The 27,756-nt window shown below is 49.4% G+C and overlaps 1 protein-coding gene across 3 annotated transcripts in view; it reads left to right on the top strand.

Moving 5' to 3' along the window:
• Window positions 1-27,756, top strand: part of LOC145714024 (pseudouridine-5'-phosphatase-like) — a 473,528-nt gene that overhangs the window by 60,064 nt on the left and 385,708 nt on the right. For 2 of the 3 annotated variants that reach the window (XR_014136771.1, XR_014136772.1), the window contains exon 3: window positions 6,788-7,017. Coding sequence is in view for 1 of the 3 variants with exons in the window: in XM_081793019.1 (XP_081649145.1) it covers window positions 6,788-7,017; window positions 23,297-23,473 (407 nt within the window). In the remaining 2 variants the exon portion in view is untranslated. Of the gene's footprint in view, window positions 1-6,787; window positions 7,018-23,296; window positions 25,044-27,756 lie in introns of those variants that run through there. The other variant, XM_081793019.1, reaches the window with a different exon arrangement.

Genomic DNA, 27,756 nt, shown 5'->3' on the forward strand with positions numbered 1-27,756 from the left:
AGCTACCTCACTCCTTCTACCTTGTGAAGACACAGTGACAAGCTGATTGTCTGTGGACCAAGAAGGCCTCACCAGCTATGGAGTCAGTCTAGCTTCTTCCTCTGTCCTGACGCCCAGCCTCTGGAAGTCTGAGAAATAAATGTGTGTTTATAACCACCCAGTCTGGGCTCATGTTGTTGCAGCCCAAACAGACTAAAACAGTAGCTACTGGATGTATCCGGGATGATCTTATTCTCAACATCCTTCATCATCTCTGCAAAGATTGTTTGTTTTCAAATAAGGTCACGGGACCTGGGGTTAAGACTTGGACATATCTTTTTGGGGACCAGGAGTCAAGCCACTATACTCAATCCCAGGCCTTTAATCTGTAACATCAAGGTGTTATAGCTTGCTTGTCTTCCAGGCGATTGTGAAAGCCACCTTCTGGGAGAGCCCTTTACACATGGGCAGGTCGGGGTGAGCAGGGGCCATGCCCTGTCAACAGAATACACGTTTGGAAGGTCTAGGCTGGGCATAATCCTGCACCGTGTCTCTGTTCCCAGGACAGGGTTGGGGTCTGCTTTGCTTATGGGTAGCTACCTGGCGTTCATCAACAGAGCATATGGCCTGGCCCCAGTGGCACATGCCATCATCTTCCTAGGTGTTCTTCTAGACAAATCTAGACTTAGTGCCCACTCCACAGTTCCTAATGGCGTGCAAATTTTTGTAGAGTCTCGTCTCCCCCACGTGGTTAACTTCTCACTGGAGGTGTTTGTGTTTAGCGTGAAGTGCTTCGCGCAAGGCCCGAGCTGGTAGTAGGGTGTCCGTGGATATATCTCAGTGAATTCCAAAGAAATTCTTTAAAGAGCTCGTGTCAGCTCTCAATCTTTTCTACATTTTTCCTTTTCCAAATCCATTTTAATGGCAGCATCCGTGTTTTCTCTCATCGATCTTGGGTCTTTAGGATGAAGTTTTAGGGAAGTGTCCTTCCTATCAAGACTGCTGATAATTCACATTTCTTACTTCTTCCTGTGTAGATTAATCCTTTGAGAGCTGATTCTTCGCAGCAATAGTTATCTGTCTTTCTGCCTTTCCCTTAAACCGACTTAAGCACACCATGGGCCAGAAGCTGTTAGCTGGATTTCATTTATATACTTAATTAACCAGCTTCTCTGCAGGACAGAACTCCATTTACATTTTTAGTCTTTGACTTCTCGGGGGCAGTGACTGAATAAGAGAAACTTGGCATCCAGTGGTTAAAGGGTACAAAAGTTTTTTTAAGGAGTCAGCCAGTTATATACCCAGAGAGATTTGAATTTCTTTCTTTCTTAGTGACTGTGTCCCAGACTTTAGGTGATGGTGATGATGATGACAGTAGCCAGCATTTATTTGGGGACTTCCTGTAAGGCTTGTCAGGTTGTCACCCCACTGATTATACGTGCGTGACTCCCCGTGTGCATGCCTGTACAGCAGCTGCACAGGGAGAGCACATCATTGCTGTTTGAGAGGTGACAACATTGAACAGGAGGAAGACACATGTTTGTGTGATGTCCCACCCGGAGGGCTGTGGTCTCTTCCCTTCACCCTCTTCTCAGCCACTTTCAAGGAGCTCAGTGTGCTGTGGCTCATTTAAAAAAAATTTTTTTTAATGTTTATTTATTTTTGAGAGAGAGACAGAGTTCGAGCAGGGGAGGGGAGAGAGAGAGGGAGACACAGAATCTGGGGCAGGCTCCAGGCTCCAAGCTGTCAGCACAGAGCCCGACGTGGGGCTCGATCTCAAGCACGGCAAGATCATGACTGAGCCACCCAGGCGCCCCTGGCAGTTTTATTTTTAAGATTAACAATACTCACCTTCAATTACTATATCCAAAGTTTTGTAATTGGCCATGTTTTTATCATGAGCATTCTTTTGTGCCATCCATCAGTTAAGTAAATGTTTTTAATTGAAATTTAGCTAATAGATTTAATCCATGATATTAATCAGTAGTTGTTACAAACTGGGTGAGTGTTTAGGCATCTTTATACTTTCAACTAATGTATTCTAACTGCGTAGACACTATAAAAAAAGACTTGAACACTGGTTGAAACCGTTTTTAAGTGTGAAGGTGTTATAACATGAGATGTATGGATGTGTATTTTTCTTGTCTGGCTATTGTCCGTTCTGGTATCAGAGAAGTACTTGGTCTCATGACATGAGTTGGGACCTGTTCCCTCCTATTTTCTGAAAAGTTTGTTCAGAATTGGTATTATTTCTTTCTCAAGTGTTTGGTAAGTTCACCAACGAGGCCATTCAATCCTAGATACAGGAAGGTTTTTAACTACAAATTCTCTACTACGAATTGGGCTGTTCAGGTTATTACTGGCTTCTTGAGTGACCTTTTTATCTTTCAAAGAATCTTTCTATTTCATCTTAAGTTATTAAATGCAGTGGCACAAAGTTGCTCGTGATAGTATTTGTTAAGACTTTTAATGACTTTAAGGATCTGTGATGATGTCCTCTGATTACTGGAACTGGTAAATTTGGATCTTCCTTCTTTTTACTTGATTAGTTTGGCTAACAATTGGCCAATTACATTGAACTTTTTTAAGATGCAGCTTTTGGTTTAAGGGATTATCTATCTGTATTCTCTTTTATGCTGTTTCATTGCCTCTCTCTCTCTCTCTCTCTTTTTTTTTTTTTTTTGTTTGCTTTAACTTGACTTTGCCCTTTCCTTCACTTTCTTGGGGTAAAAGCTTTAATCATTGGTCTTCATTCTTCCAGTTTTTTAGAGGACTGATTTGAGACCATCTTCTTCTGTAATACAAACATTTAGTGCCATAAGTTTTTTTCTAAACACTGTTTTAGCCACATCCGCAGAATTTTAACATGCTATCTTTTTGTTCTCTACAAAATATTGTCTAATTTCCCTTTTTGACTTCATCTTTGACTCATGTCTTGCATAGAAATGTGTTATTTAATATCCATTTTTTAATTTTCCATATACCTTTCAGTTATCAATGCCTATTTTAATTCTTTTACGGTCAGAGAACATATTTTGTTTGATTTCAATCATTTTAAAATGTTTTAGAATTTTTTATAGCTCATGGATTCATGTTCTGTCTTGTTGAGTGTTCCACATGTCCTTGAAAATAATTTGTATTCTGCTGTCTTGGGTGATGCGGTATGTAAATGTCAATTCAGTTAAGTTTGCTTGATAATGTTTTTGAAGTCTGCTGTATCCTTACTTTCTATTTGTTCCATCAGTTGCTGACAGAGGAATTTGAAACTTGAGTTTGTTTCTCCATTCAGTTCTATTAGTTTTTGCCTTATGTGTTTTGAAGCTCTGTTATTTGATGCATATACATTTGGAATTCTGTCTTGTTGATGAATTGACCTCCTTGTCATTATGACATGTCCCTAGTTATCTCTGAGAACCGTCATTCACTGTTCTAAAGTGCACTTGTTTGCTATTAATGTAGCTACCCAATCTTTTGATTAGTAGTTACATAATACATGGTTTTTAATCCATTTATTTTTAACCTGTCTGAATATAATTAAAGTAAGTTTTCTGCAGATAGTATGTAACTGCATATCACTTTTGTTTTTGTGTTATTTTTTTCCGTTCTAACTTGGGCATATGTATAGTGTTTATACACCTTCTATAAGGTCATGATCTGCTAATTCCTTCATCTCAAACATTTCTCTGTCCATTTCTATTCATTGCTTTTTTTCTCCTGGCCATACACTGTGTTTGTGTGCTTTTGTATAGGCATGGTAACTTTTTTTTTTTTTTTTTTGGGGGGAGAGCACAAGCAGGGGAGGGGCAGAGAGAGGGGGACATAGGATCTGAAGTGGGCTCCGCACTGACAGGCTGATAGTAGCCAGCCTGATGTGGGTCTCGAACTCATGACCGCAAGATCATGACGTGAGCTGCAGTCTGACGCTCAACTGACTGAGCCACCCAGGCGTTCCAAGGCATGGTACCATCTCGACTGGATGTCAGACATTATGAATGTCACATCCAGTGGAGTGCTGGATTTTGCTTTCTTTTTCTTTTTTTTTTTTTTTTTTTTTTTTTTAACGTTTATTTATTTTTGAGACAGAGTGAGACAGAGCATGAACGGGGGAGGGTCAGAGAGAGAGGGAGACACAGAATCAGAAGCAGGCTCCAGGCTCTGAGCCATCAGCCCAGAGCGCGATGCGGGGCTCGAACTGACGGACCGCGAGATGGTGACCTGAGCCGAAGTCGGACGCCCAACCGACTGAGCCACCCAGGAGCCCCTGCTTTCTTTTTCAAAAAGTTTTAACATTGTCCTCGCACAGAGTTAAGACCCACACCTTCCTTTGAACATCTCAGAACTGTTTCTCTTAAGGGTCAGGCACTTGACAGTATTTGTTGCTTTTGTGAACGGCTTTAGGTGTTTGAACAAAATAACCGTGTCCATCTTTTCTGTTGCGACTAAGAAAGTAGGAACATGGCCTCATGCAGTTACCGAAATCGTAATGATTACACAACTTAAAAATATTATAGTAGGGGTGCTCGGGTGGCTCCTTGGGTTAAGTGTCCGGCTCTTGATTTTGGCCCAGGTCATGATCTCCTGGGTTGTGGGTTCAAGCTCCATGTCGGACTCTGCACTGACGACACGGAGCCTGCCTGGGACTCTCTCTCTCTCTCTCCCTGTCTCTCTGCCCCTCCCCTACTTGCGCTCTCTCTCAAAATAAACAAACATTAAGGTAAAATACAATGAAATAAAAATCATTATGAGTGATTAGTGCTGTGTGTGGATTTAGATGTTACTGTCATAATCAAAATGGGTTTAAGGCGGAAAGGTCCTGTTGTGGTTGACAGGTTTCTGAGACGCGCCCTTTGTCCACTGGCTGTGTGCACGGCGATATGGCCCTACATGTTCCCTGTATGTGTGCACAGCGGTGTTACCGTGCTGTTCCCTTCCCCATGTCTGTGTCCAGTGGTATCACCCTCCGCGTCCCCTGCCCTGTGTCTGTGCGCAGTAGCATCTCCGTCCACGACCCCCGCCCCGTGTCTGTGCGCGGCGGCATCTCCCTCCGCAACCCCTGCCACGTGTCTGTGCGCTGCGGAATCACCGTATGCGTCCCCCGTGTCTGTGCGCAGTGGCATCTCCCTTCGCGTCCCCTGCCCCGTGTCTGTGCGCAGCGCCATCTCCCTCCGCGACCCCTGCCACGTGTTTGTGCCCTGCGGCATTGCCATATGTGTCCCCCGTGGCTGTGTGCAGCTGCATCTCCCTCCGCGTCCCCTGCCCCGTGTCTGTGCGCAGCGACATCTCCCTCCGCGACCCCCGCCACGTGTTTGTGCCCTGCGGCATCGCCATATGCGTCCCCCGTGTCTGTGCGCAGTGGCATCTCCCTTCGCGTCCCCTGCCCCGTGTCTGTGCGCAGCGACATCTCCCTCCGCGACCCCCGCCACGTGTTTGTGCCCTGCGGCATCGCCATATGCGTCCCCCGTGTCTGTGCGCAGTGGCATCTCCCTCCGCGTCCCCTGCCCCGTGTCTGTGCGCAGCGACATCTCCCTCTGCGACCCCTGCCACGTGTCTGTGCCCTGCGGCATCACCGTATGCGTCCCCCGTGTCTGTGCGCAGCGGCATCTCCCTTCGCGTCCCCTGCCCCGTGTCTGTGCGCAGCGGCATCTCCCTCCGCGACCCCTGCCACGTGTTTGTGCGCAGAGACATCTGCCCCCGCAACCCCTCACGTGTCTGTGCGCAGCGACATCTCCCTCTGCGACCCCTGCCACGTGTTTGTGCCCTGTGGCATCGCCATATGCGTTCCCCGTGGCTGTGCGCAGGGGCATCTCCCTCCACGACCCCTGCCACGTGTCTGTGCCCTGCGGAATCACCGTGTGCGTCCCCCGTGTCTGTGCGCAGTGGCACCTCCCTCCGCGTCCCCTGCCCCGTGTCTGTGCGCAGCGACATCTCCCTCCGCGACCCCCGCCACGTGTTTGTGCCCTGCGGCATCGCCCTATGCGTCCCCCGTGTCTGTGCGCAGTGGCATCTCCCTTCGCGTCCCCTGCTCCGTGTCTGTGCCCAGCGGCATCTCCCTCCGCGACCCCTGCCACGTGTTTGTGCGCAGAGACATCTCCCTCCGCAACCCCTCACGTGTCTGTGCGCAGTTGCGTCTCCCTCCGCGTCCCATGTCTGTGCGCGGCGGAATCTCCCTCCGCGACCCCCGTACTCCTCGCAGTTAGCGTGGCGAATCGTGCTTTCACGTGCCGCGCTGCTGGTCTTGCTCAGCCGCATTAAGCACAGTCTGGTGTCTGCGCTGCTTCTCACCGGCTGCTGCTGCAGCTTCCCACCGGCTCCCGCCTATGCGCGGGACCTGTGCTCCAAGGCCCTTCCTGCTCTCCCCTCCCCAGCAGTGTGAGGAGAGATTGAATTGCTTTCAGTGGAATAGGGGCTTTTGGCAGAACACGCGAGCAGCGCAATCATTGCCTATTCATCGCGAAACGAAAGGAGAGGGAACGGAACCTGGGCCGCCAAGCAGGGACACCTCCCTGGGCTCACCCCGCCTGCTTTCCACGTTTCCACAAAAGCGGAAGCAGAGTTTCTTTCCGCTAAAATTGCCTGTGTTACTCTGGGAAATGCTATCGGGAAGCCCTGAACGGTGCTGGAGTTTTGTTTTGAGGAGGTGTGCCCAGGGCCTCTAAGCACCCGCCCCGTCCAGTCGGTGTCACGTGAGCTCCCTCCCGAGAAGAGGCGGCGGGGACTCGAGGTCGCGGAGCTAGCCCAGGGTCCCGCAGGGCGCCTTCTGGCCCCGGTGCCCCCCACCTCTCTCACGGCTTTCCGCCCTCCTCCCCAGGGGTGGAGAGACTGATTCGCCATCTGCGCCGGCACGGCGTGCCCCTGGCCGTGGCCACCAGCTCCAGCCGCGCATCGTTTGACATGAAGACCGGCAGACACCAGGCCTTCTTCGACTTGTTTGACCACATCGTGTTGGGGGATGACCCCGAAGTGAACAACGGGAAGCCACATCCCGACATATTTCTAGTCTGTGCCAAGAGGTTTTCCCCTGCTCCGCCCACCCACCAGGTAAGCCCCGCAGAGGGGAGAAACGGGGGTCGCCCAGGCGGGCTCTGGCCGCTACTCTGGCGCCTTGTGGTCGCTGTCGGGCGGCCACCAGGGATGCCCTTGTGCTCGGAGACAAGAGCGGGGGAGGGGCCGGGGCAGAGGGGCGCGGGAAGAGCACGGCACGTTGTGGGGGAGCGTCTCCCCCCGCGTCACCAGGCCAGTGGTCTGGGACTCGCGCACGCTGTCTTTGAGCGCTTACGTTCGCCGTAACGCTGCAGACGGGCACCGTGCAGCCAAGGGGCCCTGTGACGATGTGGCCCGACCACGTCCGTATTTGCAGCGAGCGGACTTCAAGGCACATGCTGATTGCAAGGCAAATGTGAATCCTCAAAACTCCCCGTTCTCCCCACATGCTTCTCAAGGGATGTTTTGTTACTGCAGAGTTTGTGCTCATAGTGACCTTTGGTTTTATCACAGAGTTTCCAGGCTTCTCTTCCTCTACGGGAAGGGGGCCCTGGTGGAGTGTGGGCTCCAGTGCCCTGTCTCCACCCTGTGTGGACCGCTTTGGTACGCGGGGTGCACAGTGCAGACGGAGCAAAGGGTTTGAAGATCAGAACCGACTTCAGAACCAGTGGGTCGTGTTTGTTCAGCTTTGCTTCACTTCTCCCTGCGCTGTTACTGTTAGGATGGACAGCTTAGCCCCCGTGGGGGCGGATTCCAGAGGAAGAGGGAGATGCTCTTGAGAGGGGGCGGGCTCAGGTCTGACTGTGCGCCCTTGCAGATTCCAGAACCACAGGGAGAGGGTCTGAGAGGAGGAGGGCTCAGGGCTGACTGTGCGCCCTTGCAGATTCCAGAAGGACCGGGAGAGGGTCTGGGAGGGGGCGGGCTCGGGTCTGACTGTGTGCCCTTGCAGATTCCAGAACCACAGGGAGAGGGTCTGAGAGGAGGAGGGCTCAGGGCTGACTGTGCACCCTTGCAGATTCCAGAACTACCCGGAGAGGGTCTGGGAGGGGGCGGGCTCAGGTCTGACTGTGCGCCCTTGCAGATTCCAGAACGACCGGGAGAGGGTCTGGGAGGGGGCGGGGTCAGGTCTGACTGTGCGCCCTTGCAGATTCCAGAACCACAGGGAGAGGGTCTGAGAGGAGGAGGGCTCAGGGCTGACTGTGCGCCCCTGCAGATTCCAGAACGACCGGGAGAGGGTCTGGGAGGGGGCGGGCTCAGGTCTGACTGTGCGCCCTTGCAGATTCCAGAATAACAGGGAAAAAAGGGCTCAGGGCTGACTGTGCACCCTTGCAGATTCCAGAACGACAGGGAGAGGGGGTGGCCTCAGAGCTGACTGTGCGCCCTCTCCAGTGGCACCTGTCTCAGCACCTCAGACTGGTCTTCAACTCAGAAGCTCTAAGAACCCCATGTTTTAGGGGACTTGCTATGGGTTTCATGCCTTAGGTATCATTGGTTAAATCATTGGCCATTGGTGATTAAATCCTTGCCCCTGGCGGTTGGGGCCAGGTCTAAAAGCTCTCTTTCCTCCAACTGCACCTTGGTCTTTCTGGAAGCCTGCCCTCATCCCAGGCACATCTAAGGACCCAGGTAGTCACCTGATCAGCAGAAACCCCGGTGTGGTTGAAACGGGCTTATTACGAAAACAAAAGATGCCCCAGATGCTCAAGAAATTCCAAACGTTTGGGGAGCTCTGTGCCAGGAGCCAGGGAACGAGACCAAACAGGTTTTTTGTAACATCACAGACATACAGGACCACTGAGCGATTTGGGTACCGTATTCGCAAGGATACGCGGATCTGGGCTGATTTCAGTCTCATCCGTGAAGCTAACTCAACAGCAGTTGTATGACAAGGGACGAGCCCACGAGCGCCCCGCCCCTGAGCCCCATTCCAGGGCCGCGGGACAGGTCCGGGGTGGACCTTTTGCATGTGCTTCTTGTATCCGGGCGTCCAGGTACCTGAATGCGTGGCATCCTCCTACAACAAGATTGCACGGAAATGCAATCTTCCTGAGAACCTTCCCTCGCTCCCTGAAGGTTTCTCTGCCTTCACATTGTGAAGCCGTCCTCGAAAAGCCGTTTGGAGTAGATCGTAGGAGCCGAGAGAGTCTGCACAGGCTGTGTGCCCTCATGGGAGCTGCCTGCGTGGCCGAGGCAGCTGCAGGAAGAAGATACTACCTTTCTTCCCAGGAGAGCTGTCCTTTTTCCGCCAGGCATGGTGTCAGTGGAAACACGCTATCTGCGTGTTTTCACGTGTGTGCGGACCCAGTTTATAAGAAGACACTCGCTGGCCCTCACATACCCCTTTGCGTGAGGCCACTTGCGGAGGGAACACCCAGCTGCGACTGAACACTCAGCCCCACAGCTCCCGTGTTGTCCGTGCGTCCCCATGTCCTTCCCGTCGACAATATTGATTTTAAACTTGTCAAAGGAAAATGAGCACTTGCCTGTCTTTACAGTAATTTATTTCATAAAGTGTTCTAGGCATCACCCTGGTTACTAATCCACACTTGTTTATGCATGGCTTTGTCTTGCGGAAACGAAACCTTTCTGGTCCTGTTTCTTAGGCAAATATATATAGTCAAGGCTTTCCGGGTTTTTCGTAAGGTGTTGTGCGTATGGTAAAATGAAAGCAAGATTTGATCAGTCTCCTGGTTGAGGAGACGCTGTACTTGGCTTTTCCTTCTCGTGCAGGAAGCACTTGCAAAGAGGGTTATTGAAATATGAGAAGGTTCTTAGAACGCGTCCGGCTCCTTTCTCTTTGATGCAATGTGGGTGCAGAAGTCTAGTGAGCCTGCCAAGTTCAGGGGCATTTCATATGACTGTTAAGTCCCCAGAGAGATTCACGGTTGCAGTCGGGAACGTTTTATGCTGTGGGTATCATCAAAATAATTAGCTACAGTAGTAGGAATAGAAAGGAATGAAAAGCAAGCAGCGTAAAAGGAGGAAATTAGGTTAAAGCGTTAGTTACCGTTTTACTAGGAGAAAATGCTTAGCAGATCTGACGTTACACAAGTTCTCAAACGATTATTTCTGAGTTATGTATGAGTTATTTTTTTGTGCTAAAAATTAGCAAAGGTGGTGCCTTCCCCAAAAAGTCCCTGTGTCCCATCCTCAACACTAATGAGTACTCATCGGGTATGTGCTGGGTACTCTCAGAGACCCTGTGCGGTGAGGTCATTTGCCCCGGCGTCCACAGCGCTCGACCATCTGCAGGCTCCACACCACCAGGCAGGTTGAGGGACAAGCTGGGAGTCGCCCCCAGGCCCTCTGCGTGTGAGCTCTCCATTCGACTTTCTAGCCCTAGCCGCTAAGATGCACGTCTGCGGGGCAAAATAAAAACGACGGCATCATTTACACGTCACTTCTGGGCTTGACATTTATTTCATGTGAATCCTAAGATCGATTCCAAGAAGCAGACCAGTCAGTACTTTGCATGTTTTAGTTGTCTTGTTTATGTTAAAAGCTGAATTTCAGGGGTTTTTTTAAAATTCTTTTAAAAAACTTTTAAAAATGTTTTATTTTATTTTTGAGAGCGAGAGAGCATGAGCAGTGCAAGGGCAGGGAGAGAGAGGGAGACACAGAATCTGATGCACACTGCAGGCTGCAGGCTCTGAGTCGTCAGCACAGAGCCTGACATGGGGCCCGAACCCACAGACCGCAAGATCATGACCTGAGCCGAAGCTCGGTGCTTAACCAACTGAGCCAGCCAGGTGCCCCTTTTTTATTCCTTTTTAATTTTGTTTTGTTTTTAAGAAGGTTGTGCACATTAAGCATTCATACACCTAAATGGTAAGAATCTCTCTCTCTTTCTCTCTCTCTCTCTCGTTTTACTGTATGTGGTCTTCATCCCCAAAGTCTTCAGACAGGCGTGGGCTGTCAGGATGTTGCTGCCTGAAAAACTTACTTACCTCCCGAAACGATGGGAAGCAAGCGTATGCTTTTGGCATCAAATTTAAAATTGATTCGGTGGCCAGTTGAGCTCTGCCACGCGCTCTGTCTTTTGTCATTTAATGCCTCCTACAACATGGTTTACCAGGCCCTCCCTTATTTCATTCAAAAAAAAAAAAAAAAAATCTCAACTATCTCGAATATTATCTTCACAGCTACTGTCCTTTTATTTCTTCTGTTGCACTGAACCTATGTGTGCTTGGTGCCCCTACTGAGTTTCCATGGAGGAGCTTGCTTGCTTTTCCAAATTCCACTGTTGGGGAGGAAACACATTTCCTATACTCCCTTAGGTTCTGTGCAGGGTGCCTGTAAATTAAACTGACAAGAGACATTAGTAAGAGACAAGACAGATTTTTATTCACATATGGAGGCAGCAGTTCAGAGAAAAATGTGATTCAAGGAGGCAGCTAAAATCTAGGGCTTATATACCATCTTAATAGGGGTTCGAGGGAGACAGAGGGACACTTTCAGGAGAACAAATGAGTCTCGGGAAAAATAAATGGGCCCTTGGAACGGGGAGAAGATGTGATAGCTTTGTGGCAATGTCATAATGTTTAGGCGATTTCTGATCCAGGTCCTGACCTGTGCTCACTTCTCTTCAGCAGCAAGAGTCAACTTTCCCTGGTTGTAAAACTCCCAGGGGGGCCGTGGATGAGGATCGAATTGTTTAGGGAGCCTGTGCTTTTAGAAAGATAAGGAGAATTCAGAAAAAGCATCTTCCTGCCGTCGTTACCAAACGGGTGTAGAATACTTCTCTCACAGCACCATGCAGGATTCACAACCCTAATTACCTGGTATTCAGTGTGGTTAATGGGACCACAGAGCGATGTGATTTCCCTGGACGGCGAATACCACGTTGCGTCCCATGCACACGTCTGCCGCGATCGAGTAGTGACTGGGTGTTCGTCTCCGTTTCAGAGTCAACTATAGTTAGTAATTGCTCTTGGTGTTGGCCTGGCACCGTCCGATCGGCTGAACTGAATAAACAAAAGTCGTGGCAGCACCATTGTCCCTCGCAATTACAGAGACTGTGCACGCAGGAGGAGCTCCGCGCTCCGTGTACGTGTGATGTTTCCGTGCAGTGTTGTTGGCAGGTCACTCCCGGGAAACACGTCGCTAAGCAGCTGATTTTTTTCTCGGTGTTTAGATTCACGCACACAGACGCATATGTCAAACCCAGCATAAACCGCAAAGTGGTATGCCCGGAGAGACTTTTGTTGCCGTGATTTGCGACATTACTGGAGGGGCTCCTTCCCAATTGAGACCTATCACGTGGTTGTGCCACCACAGCTGCCTAGCGGGTCCCTCCGTTCAGTGTGTGATTGTGCGTGAGGCTGTGGGATCTTCACGTATCAGCAATTTCCGAGAATGATAGCTCTCATTAGCCAGCCATAACACCATGTGGAGGCTAACCTGTCTGCATAAAGCCACCTCGCTCCTAGGGAAAGTTGGACACGAGATCAGATGTTTGAAAGGACGGCATTGTATCTGGCATTTCTGAAAAACGAACTAAGCAGTTGTGCAGAGAAATAATTCCTACCAGACGTCAGCAGCAGTGTGGACGGGGAGGGCAGTAGTCACTTCTAGTCGTGAGCAGCAGTGTGGACGGGGAGGGCACATCACAGTCCTACAGATTCCTCCCTAAACCCCTGCTTCCGCCTTTCCAGTGTTTCTCACTACTGTGATAGTGCTCTGACTCCCTGTCCTGTCCCACACGCCTCCCCCACTGTGGCATGAAGGGGAAACTGGTCAGCCTGGCCACTCTGTCCCTCTCTGGTCCCTGCTGGATTCCATGTTCGCCTTCTCTGCATTAGCACGTCATGGAGGGGGAAATGTCTGCGAGGCTCCTTAGGGAGCGATGATAAACGACATGGTTGAGAAACACTAGATTCGTCACAATCTGGGTTAAATAAATAGTGAATGAATAGTCCCTAACAGTTTCCAAGGATGGCCTTTAACAAATTCAATGGTGATTTTTTGTTGTTTGTTTTTTTTTTAATGTTTATTTCTTTTTAATTTTTTTTTAACGTTTATTTATTTTTGAGACAGAGAAACAGAGCATGAACGGGGGAGGGTCAGAGAAAGGGAGACACAGAATCTGAAACAGGCTCCAGGCTCCGAGCTGTCAGCACAGAGCCTGACGCAGGGCTCGAACTCACTGGCGGCGAGATCGTGACCTGAGCTGAAGTCGGACGCTTAACCGACTGAGCCACCCAGGCGCCCCTTAACGTTTATTTTTGAGACACAGAGACAGAGTGTGAGCAGGGGACAGACAGTGAGAGTAAGACACGGAATCCGAAGCAGGCTGCAGGCTCTGAGCTGTCAGCACAGACCCCGACGTGGGGCTTGAACTCACAAACTGTGAGATCATGACCTGAGCTAAAGTCAGACACTTAACTGACTGAGCCCCCCAGGCACCCCTGTTTTTTTTTTCTTTTAAGGCTGTGCAAACTAGGATGTGTCCCCATCACTTTGTGTGTTTAAACCTAGGGGAGTAGGTCATCTTGAGTGGCTGAGGGCTGTGGCAGTTTTTACCTCTGAATCCCTGTGCCCTGGGAAGTCCATCCCAGGCCAACAAGGACAACTGTCAACCCGCTTAAGTCCAGACGTGGCAACAGCTTTGTGCAAACTATCCATGAGAGGATCCCCGTGCTGGGGGGTGCAGGGGGCCTTGGACTAGTTATTCTGGAACACTCTCCTGCTTCTGGACATCTGCAGCCCCATCACGTATCTTGTCCATCAGTGGGTTGAATGTACAATCCTTCCTTGTTTTCGACAGCAGAGCATCATCCCCCAGGTGAGGGCACAAGGAAGGTGGCGGTGAATGTTGCCCAAATAAACCAGATTGCCCATTGGGATGGGAATTTCTCGCCAGGTTCCTTTGTGTAAGCTGTCACCTAATTAGTACATAGTGTTCCTTGATACTTGGGGGAGGAATATGTGATTTATCTGATTAGGTGAACACATCTTTGCATAGCTAAGTATACTGGCAAAGCCTTCCCTGTGACTTGTGAGGCTTGACCTAGGACTAGTCGCCTGTAGTCTTTGGGGTCATTGCTCACAACTCTGGACACGGCGTAGCTCGGCACCCCCTCCCAGGACTCAGATATGGAGCCAGGAAGGATGTGGCCCCACGCTCATCAGGGAGCACACAGAATCCTTTTCCCCCCAGGGCAGGACCATGGTCTCCTTTCCCCTGCTGCCTGTCCACGGGGCTCTGCCCTTACCTCCTGCAGGCCTTATCTGGTCCTTGCAGGTGGCTCCCACATGTCAGAGCCTACAAGGAGGCTGCATCCAACCCCCGACACTTGAAATCTCTGCGTCTGCAGCATCACTGTGACTCCAGCCAGAGAAAGTGTCCTGCTTTTTAGGGAACACCTGGTTAGATCAGACCCACCCATTCCACCCAGGACACCCGCCCTATCTTCAGGTCCAGAACCTGAATCCTGTCTGCAGAGCCCCTTTGCCATTTGACGGACCACAGTCCCAGGTTCCCGTCAGTTAGGCATGGACATCTTTGGGGGCCATCCTGCCCTCCACCGTGTCTATCCTTCATTTCAGTTTTCCCACTTATACAATGCAGATGGGACTATGCGTGTGTGTTAGGGGTCGCCTGGGTGGCTCAGTCGGTTAAGCGTCTGACTTCAGCTCAGGTCGTGATTTCACGGTCTGTGAGTTCGAGGCCCGCTTCGGGCTCTGTGCTGACAGCTCGGAGCCTGGAGCCTGCTTCGGATTCTGTGTCTCCGTCTCTCTCTGCCCCTCCCTGCTTGTGCTCTGTCTCTCCGTCTCTTTTTCTCTTTCTCTCTCAAAAATAAATAAACGTTAAAAAAATTTTTTGAAAAGGATGTGTCGAAATCACATTGGCATCAGGAATACAGCAACTCCGAGCCCCTTGGTCTTGGGCTTTCTCCCACGGCTCCTTCTCTGCTGGTTCCCGATGGTTGTCTAGGGGTTCAGATACCTCATTCCTCCAGGGTCCTGTTGCTGACCCACTAGTGCTCGCCCCCAGGTCCTGAGGTGCTGCTGCTCGGGAGAAGGCTGGTGTCGCACTCACAGGACTGGTTCTAGCGCATTCGACTGCTAATTCAGTCTGGGCGACGCGTGGCTGAGCGAGAGTCTGAGCTCCTAACTGCCACCTGTTACTACAGGGGAGAGACTGCTTCAGAAGCTGAAAAAGGTCAAAACCTGCAAGGTAAACCCCGTGGAAGGTCCAGGGGCTCTCCTACAAATGCCTCGGGCAGAGGCGGGAGGCATGTGTCAGGTGCTGAGTGTCCTCTGCCCGGTCTTAGAGAAGCAGAACAGCCACGTGTGGTTCTGTCATTACGCCTACGGCTGTCAACAGGATTTGGGTCCCCTCGGAATCTTAGCAAGAAATACTCCCCCACATGCCATTTGCAGACCCCAGGAAGAGCCTTGGAGAGGTGGGGCTTGCTTTTTATACTCCGGAGAGTTTCTCCTGACCTGTATGGAGCCAGAACCCCTCTGTTCCCCACCCGACTTTGGGGCTGGGACGCCTTCTCCACGGCATCCTCTGGGCTGTGCCCAGCACTGCCTACTCCGTATGCCAGCATTGAGACGATGTTTGCATTCTCTTCTCTAAAGAACAGGGAAGGACGGGACAGGTCACCTCTCTGGTGACCTAACCGTGCGGCCCTGTGGCTCCTTTTGTGCTGGACGCTCGGCGGAGCCCATGCCTGAGCTGGCAGGGGAGGGAGGGTGGGTGTCCCAGGGCTCCTTACCTTTTCACTCACTCTCCTTTCTAATGAAACACAACGTACTTCCTCTGTGTTGTGACAGCCGGCTTGGGCTGCCCGAGCAAACCCCACACACTGGGCGGCTTGAGCAACGGCATTTGTGGTCTCTTCCAGTTCTGGCAGCTGGGAGTTCAAGATCAGGGAGCTAACGGGGTCGACAGTTGTAGGCGTAATCACAGAACCACACTTGGTTTCCTGCTTCTCTAAGAAGCTTCTCTAAGAATTCTCCAGGATTCTTCGTCCTCACGTGCCTTTTCCTCTGAGCATGGGAGTGGGGAGCAGAGCAATCTCTCTTCCTCTTCTTATGAGGACACCAATCCTGTCTGATTAGGGCCCCCACGGCCCATTTAACGTTAAAACCCCCCTAAGCCCCCTGTCTCCAAACACAGTCATGAACTGGGAATTAGTGTTCACCATGAATTTGGTGGAGGTCAGCCAAGCCCACGTACAACATGTTTAGGCATACTCGTTATGTCGATGCATCGTCTTCAGGAGGCTGATGTCCAAAGAGGTTAGCTTTTAATGTGTGAAACCAACAATGGCCCAGATCACGATCCCTGTGTTATCCTGAGTATCGTGCAAAGGGGCGAGTAATACCGGAGCAATTTTTCATATTTATTTGTATGCATAAAATAGGAAAAGGAAAAAGAGGATTCTGTTGACCGTCTACAAACTACTAAGACTTCTTTTATCAACCTTAAAACTCCCTTTGAGAGCTTTGCTGGACTTTTCAGTGGTCCCTGACGAATTTGGTGGACACAGAATCTGTGTTATTAAAAGAACATCACACAAAGATTTCTGAGCTATTTCAGAGTCCTTTGCTCAACAGTTAATTTGCATGCGTACGCTCTAAAACGGACCCTGAGTGCCTTACAACGTACTTTTCCTGAATAAGAGGAGAGAGAATTTCTCAGGAAGCCTCCCACACGTACCTGTGACCACCACGTTATTACAGCCTACATTTCTTTAAAGGTTTCTCAAAAGGTGAAGGAATCCATGTAGTGATGGTGTCCATTCATGTACGTACCTTACGACTCTAGAGGATTTGGCTACGGATATGTTTATGCGAGTACTGGTTTTGTTCTTTGATTTCCAGACCAAAATTAATTGAAGAAGACAGTAGTTCTGCAGTATGCAAGGTATTTGTCAAAGAACTTGTGAGATGTATCTGAGTCAGACACTGTTTCCTAGGGACCACACCAGAGCTAGAATCTGCTTCACCTACAGGGAGGGTTATGGCTGTTCGGATAGGTAGGTAGATAGGTAGAGAGAGAGAGAGAGAGCCAGAGAGAGAGGGAAAGAGGGAGAGAGAGAGGGATGGATGATTGATAGACATGATAGGTAGTTAAGTAGATAGATGGATGATGGATAGATGATGGATAGACAGCTGATGGATGATGGATGGTTGATATAGGGATGGATGGATAGACGATAGGTAGACAGATAGATAGACAGACAGACAAGATAGATGGGTAGGTGCATGGGTGGACAGATGGATAGATGATAGATAGATAGATAGATAGATAGATAGATAGATAGATAGACATGATAGGTAGTTAAGTAGATAGATGGATGATGGATAGATGATGGATAGACAGCTGATGGATGATGGATGGTTGATAGATATAGGGATGGATGGATGGATAGACGATAGGTAGACAGATAGATAGACAGACAGACAAGATAGATGGGTAGGTGCATGGGTGGACAGATGGATAGATGATAGATAGATAGATAGATAGATAGATAGATAGATAGATAGGATAGGTAGTTAAGTAGATAGATGGATGATGGATAGATGATGGATAGACAGCTGATGGATGATGGATGGTTGATAGATATAGGGATGGATGGATGGATAAGATGATAGGTAGATAGATAGACAAGATAGATGGGTAGGTGCATGGGTGGACAGATGGATAGATGATAGATAGATAGATAGATAGATAGATAGGATAGGTAGTTAAGTAGATAGATGGATGATGGATAGATAGTTGATAGATGATGGATGGAAGGATGGATATAAGATAGTAAGGAATGCATGGTTGGATGAAAGATAGGCAGATGGATGGACAGACAAATAATATAAACAAAAGTACTAATTAATAACAAAATACATGCGAACTTCCATCATTTTAATATTATGTAGAGGTGTATTATTTAAGTAAACATCTAACGAAGTGTATACATATCCATCATCACAATACTGTGGTACTTATTTATACTAATTCACTGTCTGACAAAGAACATGGAGATAAATAAAGCAAACCTTAGCTGGGAGCCCTGCTGACTGAGAACGTCACAAATAAAGTTTAAGGCCTTCTTCAAGTTTCAGTGTCTCACGATGTAAGAACTGAGCTTGATGTTACAAAATTAACTTACAGAATAAAATCTACAAAAAGTCATACAGTGGAAGTTTCAGCATGAAAATAGCGGTTTAGCGGAACATTGCCTTTAGGGATTTGATTCAGATCATGCCTGGCTTTTAAATGGTGAATGACCATGGACGCGCCCATGGGAGTACTTAAAATGCACACACAGATGATCCCGGATTGTCTCTGAGAGTCTTCGAAGTGAACCTGAAGTGACTTGGTATCAGATTTTGGTTCACCAACAAAGGGAGACACTCTGTTCCCCAGAGACGACGTAGTCACATGTGGGAATTTCGCTAGTTCCAGAGCAGCGTGCAGCCTCAAAGGGACACTGGTAATTGCCGAACGGACAGCTTTAGTCACCAGACGACATCTCCAGCTGGTCTGGACACTTGTGTCCTGAGGGAGCACAGGTGCAGGGTTGAAGACTGACCCCGCCCACCAAGTGAGGAGGTCCCGTCCCTCGGGGGCCATTGCCACCCTTTTCCTGGCTCCGCTGACCTGAGCTGGTGAGGAGACGTCAGACACACAGAGTCTGTTCTGCCCAACTCGTTCTTTACAAAACGGCCAGTCTTGGTTATGTGATGCTTCTCTTTGAAAGAATAAAGGGCAAGGGCCTTGTGACGCCCCCGCTGGTTCCGGTGACCAGGCTGGGTGAAGACACGCACAGATGTCCCCCGACAGGGTGCTGCTCAGCTTACACATCTCCCCCTCTGGGCGGTCAGCCCCCAAAATGCCTCACCTCCCAGATAGTTGGAAATGTCATTCTTTCTAAATTAAACCCTTCAGGCTATAGTTTAATTAAGCTCGTCTCCTCTTCCGCAGATGGAATTCAGATACATTTTAGGCTTCAGCTTGTAAAGTGGAAAGAACGTTGGATTATGGAGGCTGGGACTCTTCCTAAATTCTGTCATGTGCATGCCCGTTTGACCTTCAGCTTACATGTGAACTTCCCATGGCTCTGATACCTTCTCGGTGACAAGGACCGGGCTGGGTCACCCGCTGTCGTCCAGCTTGGACACTCTTTGGTCCCTTTGTTCCTTTTCGTCCTGGGCAGGGACACATCCACATCTCCCCTAATTTAGCAGGTTGTTCATCAGATAGATGCTCCCTGTTTGCCACGGCACCCCGAGCAGGTGCCTGTCCTCCAACCCCACCCCGTCACAGCCAGGTGCAGTCCTGGTCCTGTCCCCACAGGTGAGAGAAGGATATTACTGCTGCCCGGAAGCTTCCTTGAAGTCATGGGAGCATGTTCTGGAGATCCCACCTCTTGTGCTGTGCCACAAAAAATCGCTACGTGAATTCACATGCACTGAAACACACATACCCACACACATGTCCATGTGAATTTCGTGGGAGAGAAAGAGAGCACAGTAGAACAGGTTCAAAGGTCTCTGGTGCCCCAGCCCTCCTTTCCGCATGCAGCTAAGTGCAAGTAACACAATTCACGTTTTACAGGTGGGTGTGAGTGAGTTTACGGTGCAGTATAATGAGCGCAGGGTGGGAAGGGGTAGGTCGGGGCTCAAGGAACCCAGAAGGACTTAAAAGAAGAGAGAGGTAAAGGTCGGTGGAGTGAAACTTTCAGTGAGCTGGGTGGGACAGGCAGAAACCACACGGAGGCGTTTGTATATTTGAATAAAAAACATTCTTCCTGCTTTTATTTGAGCAGGATCTGAGCTTTGCGTTTCTGGTTTTGTTTAGTTTCAGCATACATCTTTCGATGCTTTTACGTTCTTCGAGTTATGATTAATAGAGTCACTTCAGGCAAATTTCAGAGATTTATTTCTGGGTTTCAATAGGTAGATAAGCTATAGTATGAGTATTCATAAAATGCCTAGGTGTTTACACGCTGGGCTCTTTCCTCCCACGCGTCCATGGAAATACATGAGATCTTAGGAGTCAAGACACAGGCAATACAAGGGACACAAAAAGCTTTTGAGATGCTTTTCTAAGTGCTTCAAAATATAGTGGTGCTTGTGCTTTGTAGTTCTGCCTCTGCGAAGAAACAGGAAAACGTACAAGTCCAGGAACGATGGCATCTCAAGAATCCAGGCCCACACGTGGCTGGCGGTGAAGCCGGCCATGTTAACCTGTCTGTTTACCTGTCCTGCATCTGGCCGCTCTGATTTCTTTAAAAAAAAATTTTAGGTTTATTTATTTACTTTGAGAGAGAGCATGAGCAGGAGCGGGGCAGAGAGAGAGAGAGAGAGAGAGAGAGAGCGAGCCCTGAGCAGGCTCCACACTGTCAGCACAAAGGCCAATGCAGGCTCAATCTCATGAACCGTGACATCCTGACCTGAGCTGAAATGAAGAGCTGGGGGGTGGTAAGCGACCGAGCCCCCCGGGTGCCCCCGGCCGCTGTGGTTGACTTGCAGGCATCGAGCTGTCTCCGGCCCCGCACGCGGCTTGCTCCCGCACTAGCCCGCCTTTCCCGCCGAGTGTCCTCCCACTGAGGGAACGCCAGGCTGAGAGGGAGGATCCTCAGGAACTTTCCCTGCCCCCCATGCCGAGAGCACCTGGGACGCCTTTCCTCGTCACTCGTGCCCCCTCCTTGTATCTCCCGGGACGCACACCGCGGCGTCTGCAAAAGAGCTCTCAGGCGTGGGCGCTCGGCAGCGTTCTGGGTGGGGGACAGAGGCGTGGAGCCCTGTTCGGCAGGTGCCGCGGTTTCCGGGTCTCCCCACAGCGATGAGCCTCCCAGATGCAGAGTAGACGCTGCTTTTGTGACTTTCGCCAAGCACGGCTACCCCAAGGGATCACCAAAACCTCTTCCTCTCTTCCAGCCGACGTTTCACAGCTGGACTGCACAAAGCTCCCAAATTCTCCGAGGACACAGGGCATAGTTGAAAAACACGAGGCCGCTGGACATTTCGGTGCCCATCCCTGACCCCACGTAAAGCAGTTGAGGACATTTAGAATGCAGTGAGGTCGTAACTGTAAAAAGGCAGGGACAGAACTGTCACCAGCGGGAAGTCTGAGCAGGAGAGCTAAAAAGACAAGCCTGCCCGTTGTCAGCCCACTCTGCCTCCCGTCTGATGGAGACCGTTGACTCAACGGCAGAAGCAGGGAACTTGAAGAAAAGCCGGAGGCCTTGTTAAGTTCTCGGAAGGAAGGCAGAGGAGCTGAGTGTCCTGTTTGTCCAGCGTGTCTGGTTTCTACTGCTCGAAGCCCCGTCTCCAGGGTAAACCAGCTTAGTCCCTGAAGGTGGCCCCCTGCTGAAGCCGGGGGGTCATTCTGATGCCCAGGAGCTCATTCAGCCCTGGCTTCTGCCCCTGGGGGAGGGGGCCGAGGAGATCTCGGCCCAGCTGGAAAGGAAGGAGGGGGGTGGAGAAGTATACTTGCTACAGAACAGTGCAACAGGAAAGACCGTAGGAGTGTGTGTGTGTGTGTGTGTGTGTGTGTGTGTGTGTGCGCGTGTGCATGCATGAGTGTTGGTGAGTGTGCATGTGTATCTGTGGGTTTCTGTGTGTGCAAGTATCTTCGTGTGCACGTGTGTGTTTGTGAGTTTGAGTGTGCATGCGTGCATCTCTGTGAGCATGGGTTTGCATATCTGAGTGCTGTGACGGTGTGCATGAGTGTGCATGTATATGTCTCTGCGAGTTTCTGTGAGCATATGAGTGTGTACATGTGTGTCAGTGAGGCAGTGTGGGCGTGTGTTTTCCACCGACCTACAGGCATGACAGGATGCAGAACTCGTAGGTCACGGCACTGACGCTGATGTCCGGGAGCCCCCGGGTCACCAGCGCAGTGAGCTGCGACTACCCGCCGGGGACAAGGTTCTCGTGATGAAGGCAGGACGACACGGGCCGGGTGGGCGGATAGGTGTGACCTTGGCCTGTGCTGGCACTTGTGAGTCAGCAAAGGACACAGCGGGGACACGGGGAGAGCATCTCGCAGCCGTGACCGGAGCCCTGTCTCCAGAAGTCTGGCCCCTGCAAGAATAGGACATTACCAAGAGAGAATTCATGAAGCTGTCTCCAGGTCCCGAGGGAACTTTCTAGATGCGTGTCTCCCCTGCGCAGACAGTGATGTCTGGCCGATCGACCGTTGCATGGATGTGAGACCTCTCGTTTGGAGAGACTCCTGATGGGAGCCATCCCGTGGTGCTGGTCACATGACGGGATGTCTAGGAGCTGCCTGATAAGCACTGTGCACGGACACCCAATTTTAAACGTAGGCATCTTGGGGCGCCTGGGTGGCTCAGTCGGTGAAACGACCGACTTCACCTCAGGTCGCGATATCTCGGTTCGTGAGTTCAAGCCCCGCATCGGGCTCTGTGCTGACGGCTCGGAGCCTGGAGCCTGCTTCCGATTCTGTGTGTCCCTGTCTGTCCCTCCCCTACTCGTGCTCTGTGTCTGTCTGTCTCAGAAATAAACATTAAACAAAAACGTGGGTGCCTGACGGGGTGGCAGTCACCCCGATGACGAGGTGGGTTCGCACGGTGACCTGAAGGAGAGATCACACGTGGCAGCACGCGGCCTTGGAGCCCAGAAACTTTTGTCGCACGCCTCAGCCCAGTAGAGGCTCAGCCTTTCACGCCAGCACTGTAACCATTCAGTTCCCAAAGCCTAACAACACCACCAGCCATGAAGTGCGCTTGCATTTAAAAAGCGTGGCTCGGGGCGCTTGGGTGGCTCAGTCGGTTAAGCATCCGACTTCGGCTCAGGTCACGATCTCGCGGTCCGTGAGTTCGAGCCCCGCGTCGGGCTCTGTGCTGACAGCTCAGAGCCTGGAGCCTGCTTCCAATTCTGTGTTTCCCTCTCTCTGTGACCCTCCCCCGTTCATGCTCTGTCTCTCTCTGTCTCAAAAATAAATAAACATTAAAAAAAAAAATTTTTAAAAAGCGTGTCTCATGTGCCCGCACGATTTTCTCTCCTGCTCTGAATGTTCAACTGTTGAAGGAACAGCTTCCTGGGATGCCAATAAAACAAAGTTTGACACCCGGCCTCCCTCTTTCCCGCCCCGCTGAGCCACATTTCGGTACGGAAACCTGTCCCCTCCAAAGTAGCAGCTGTGCGAAGCCCCACAGGACCACGCGTGCGAACGGGTGTGCTGGCCTCACCCACCGTGCCAGACTGGAAAGCCTGCAACTCGTTTCCGTCTCGGTCCTCACGGTGACACAGCCCACCGGGCATGTCAATAATAAATACCTTGAAAACCCAGTCTAAGCGCCTGGTTAGGAGAAAGGCCGTCTCAACCCTGTTTTTCTTCCTCACCCTACAGTGCCTCGTCTTTGAAGACGCTCCCAACGGCGTGGACGCGGCCCTTGCAGCCGGCATGCAGGTGGTCATGGTTCCAGACCGAAATCTGCAGCGCCATTTGACGTCCAAGGCCACGCTGGTGCTGGATTCCCTGCAGGATTTCCAGCCCGAGCTCTTTGGTTTGCCGCGCTACGAGTGAGCGTCCCGCCGTGGCTGTGGCGCCCACTCGGGTGACCCGTGGCACCCAGGCAATCACCCCGTGAGCCAGCGGTCCTCCCAGCCCGTTATGTGTGGCTTCCCATCCCACGTGGGCTTGGCCTCCTCTGGCCGGTGCTGACAGACCACGGCGTCACAGCTGAGACACGGCAAAGCAGAGACGGCCCGCAGCACAGACCGAAACGCTCACGTGCATAGTCGTAGAGTGCGCGAATGAACACACAGTGTCTCGGTATTTGAGGAATCCTGTAGCCGTCACACATGGCAAATGGACAGATGTACACATGCTTGTGAGCGCCTGTGCATGTACGTATATGTGTGCGTATGGACAAATACGTGGGTGTTTATAGGTATGTGTTTAAATACATACGCCCGTGTATGTGCAAATACTAATGTGTCCACCACAAAATGAAATTATATGTGTGTTCATTTCTGCCTGCCTTTTTAGTTTTTGTGTTTTTATTTTGTTTTGTTTTGTTTTGTTTTGTTTTAGAGGGAGAGAACCATAAGCAGGGTCCACACTAAGCACAGAGCCCTATGCAGGGCTCGATCCCACAACCCGAGCTGAAATCAAGGGTTAGAGATTCAACTGAATGAGCCACCCAGGAGCCCCTCTTTTACTTTTTCTAAATCCTGGCTGGAAAATGTAAAATATGTGTACATGTATGTATATGGTTACGTATATATATATGTATATATGTATGTACATATATATTTATATGTTTCCTATGCTATTTTCTTTCTTAAGTATTGGTCGTAATGTGCCAAAGGAGCTGATAAACGTGAGATGGCAATTGGATTTGTTCTGCAATCTGAGTGGAAAAGCCATGTCACGGATGAGCCCTGAGAAATCATCCTCGTTATCAGCAGAATTCACAGTCCTTCTGTGCCCTCAGAACCTCTCTGTGCACCTCTACTCAGACACCACCTCTGAACCGTGACATCCTGAGTTTCTTTTCAGTGTGAGCATACCTGCAGCCCACATCTTATTATGTCTACGTGCACGTCCATATCGGAGGATGTCCTTTCTACCTCAAAAAACAACAAAAAAAAAAATCATCCCCCGAGTCTAAAAACATGTATTCTTTCTAGCACAGTCTTCGATGCACATATAACTTGAATTCAGAGTGCATGCTTACCACGACCGAGAGCCTTATTAGCACATTTTTGGAATAATTCTACTTTGGCAGTGAGCTCCTTTTAATAGATTTACTTGATGTTTTGTGGTGGGAAAATTGAGAAAGGCACTGGAATATGTGAGAAGAACGCAATCCCAGGGTGCATCTGGCCTGCTGGTGTGTCACACATGGTTGTTGAGCAAATTTCCAAGTGCAAATGGCGGAAAAATGCTGGGGATGTATGTCAGGGTACATCTGTTCATGCTTTGCCTCCGGCTGTTGACCAGTTTTGTATCCATTCAGAGATTCATTTCAGCATTCACGATCGCCGGTGTATGGATCCTCTCTCTGAATTCTTCCTCAAGCTGCTTGTAACGTCTTACTGGATCCCTCACCAGTTAATCAAGTTGAATAAAATCTTTGACGCTGGTTCGACATTACGTTCCTATGGGAGTTTCATTTCAACCTTTTTAAAAACATATATCCTCTACAAACATAAAACATACGTGTCACTCTTTGACCTTTTTTCTTTTTTTTTTTAAAGCCAAACAGTACTCACACCATAAAATGGCATTCATGTATTATAAGGACACATCGCTGTCTTTGCCTGCAACAGAGGCTGTCTGTGAAATGGTCACTTGTTGGGTTTGGGATCTCCTTCCAAAATATGTGTGTTTTATAATTTAAAAAAAAATTTTTTTTAATGTTTATTTCTGAGACAGAGACAGAGCATGAGCAGGGAGGGGCAGAGAGAGAGGGAGACACAGAATCTGAAGCAGGCTCCAGACTCTGAGCTCTCAGCACAGAGCCTGATGTGGGGCTCAAATTCACACACTGTGAGATCCTGACCTGAGCTGAAGTTGGACTCTCAACCTACTGAGCCGCCCAGGCACCCTGGTGTGTTTTCTAATTCTTAAGCCATTTTGCATCAATAACACAAAGAGCTTTCGTGCTTCTCTCAATGGCGTATTTGTAGATCCCTGTGCACTTTCCTCTGGGGTAAATTTGATATCAGATACGTCGCTGTTACTTTTGTTCTTCTAACCAAGATGGCGGTGACACTCTTACTTTTTTGTACATAGGAAAGTGCTGGTGGTTGGCCAAGGCACACCCGTTACTTGCTTATTGTCCTGCATCATGCTGATGACTTCAGTGCCTTTTAGTGATGGGATCACACTAACCACCCATCTGTCTCACAGAGGTATAATTAAACACAATGGAGACCACAGTGACTCCTGCCGAGAAAGTTTCAAGGGTCATTGTGCTTTCTTAGTGCACTAAAGTGTGCTCTATTAGGGACATGCAGGGATCAGGGGACTATGCAGGGTTGCCCTCACGGGCAGCTAGTGTTTGCCCATCCGCTGTACCTTTTCAGAAGCATTTGCTAGTGATGACAGTCCCTGAGAGGTGACGCTGTCGGTCTGTTCTTAATTCCCCATCAGTGAAACATATGTAACACTTGGAAGGTCTTACTAATCACTGTGTCTTAGAGTTCTACCAATTAGCGCTCAGAGTTCAGCGACCTGTAGACAAGAGAGGAGGTCTAGCAGAGACCTGCTTTACACTGGAGAGAATTGTCTTATCAAGACACACAGTCGGTTGAGCGTCTAACCTCGGCTCAGGTCATGACCTCACAGTTCGTGAGTTTGAGCCCCGCATCGGGATTTTGTGCTGACAGCTCAGAGCCTGGCGCCTACTTCAGATTCTGTGTCTCCCTCTCTCTCTGCTCCTCCCCTCCTCATGCTTTGTGTCTCTCTGTCTCAAAAGTAAATAAACATTAAAAAAAAAAAAAAGACACACGGATCGTTTCTGCTGTGCAACAGTGTTCAGTGCTTGGCCACTGAGGTTCCTGTTTCTTTGAGTATAATACTTTGACGCTGAATTTCCCATGCTTTGAATGGTGTTACCAATGTTTAAAAACAAATTTGCACTTGGAACGAGTTTTAATAATAAAAAAAAAATGTGTATCCATTCCTCTACTTAATGTTGTGTACACTCCCTTATTCCACAGGCTGAAGTCCAGAACCTCTTTGGCCTTATATGAAGGCGTTCTGACCTAAGTTTATCCCTAGCGGTCTTTACAGTTATTATCAATCATTATTAGCAGCAGCAGCAGCATCATTATTGCCGTAGTTTGTAAAGAGAAGTTGAAGTGTGGTTTGGCAAAGGATTTCCAGTTAGAGTTCAAATCAGATCTCAGCTCCACCACTAAAAAGTTGTCACCCCCACCTCTGATTCCTTGCCCGTGACATGGGGGTAACGTATGCTCTAGGGCGTTGGGCTGAAGAAGTGACTGACGTCACACGTGGGATGGGAATAACAAACACAGAACTCCAGCAGTTCCCGTGGATTAAAGAGATTTGATTGACAAATGATATCTGGTGATGGAAGACCAGATCTTCAGGATAGCTCACAATATTCTGGTTTCCTGTGAGTCTCTTTAATAGTATGTTGTGCACATAGCAGTTGTATGTCCTTCCTTAGCCACAGGATGTGATCACTATTGTAACTTTTCATCAGAAACACTCATCCGGATTGAGTTAACTCAAGAGAGATTATTTACGAGCCACTTGGAGGGCATCACAGGACACATACAACCAAGAGACACCGCATCGGAGGGTATTTATCAAGTGTGTACGCGGTGAGGTAGAAATGTGTGAGTTGCACCCACGTCATGGTGCCGCCTCATGTGATTTGATTGCCCCTCGAATCAGCTAATTTGTTCTGTGCATCTTTTGACCCGAGTGGTGGTGAAAGGACTCAATAGTCACCTCTGTCTTCCTGGTTCTCCACAGAACGGCAGGTGCCTCACACAAGGTGGTTTTGGAGACTGAAACTGTCCCATTAGTATTAAGGCATTGTATCAAAGCATTGCTTTTTGTTGACTGAAACCCACGATTACCAAATTCTACGTGCATTTCTCCCACATCACATGCGAAATGAATATTTTACATCAAAGTATTTGCAACTAGTTGCCATAATCTTAGTGATATATTTCTCTAGGGCATACAAATTATAAACGACTATTTAAATATTCTAATGTCTCTAGTCCCTTAACAAGCATGAGGCATTGGGAAACATGCCATCAAATATATGTACTTATGAAAAACCTGAATAAAGGGATGAGTTTGTGTCATATATAACACAA

The sequence above is a fragment of the Panthera onca genome, chromosome X (genome assembly GCF_046562875.1).
Source record: "Panthera onca isolate mPanOnc1 chromosome X, mPanOnc1 haplotype 2, whole genome shotgun sequence".
Lineage (NCBI taxonomy): Eukaryota > Metazoa > Chordata > Mammalia > Carnivora > Felidae > Panthera > Panthera onca.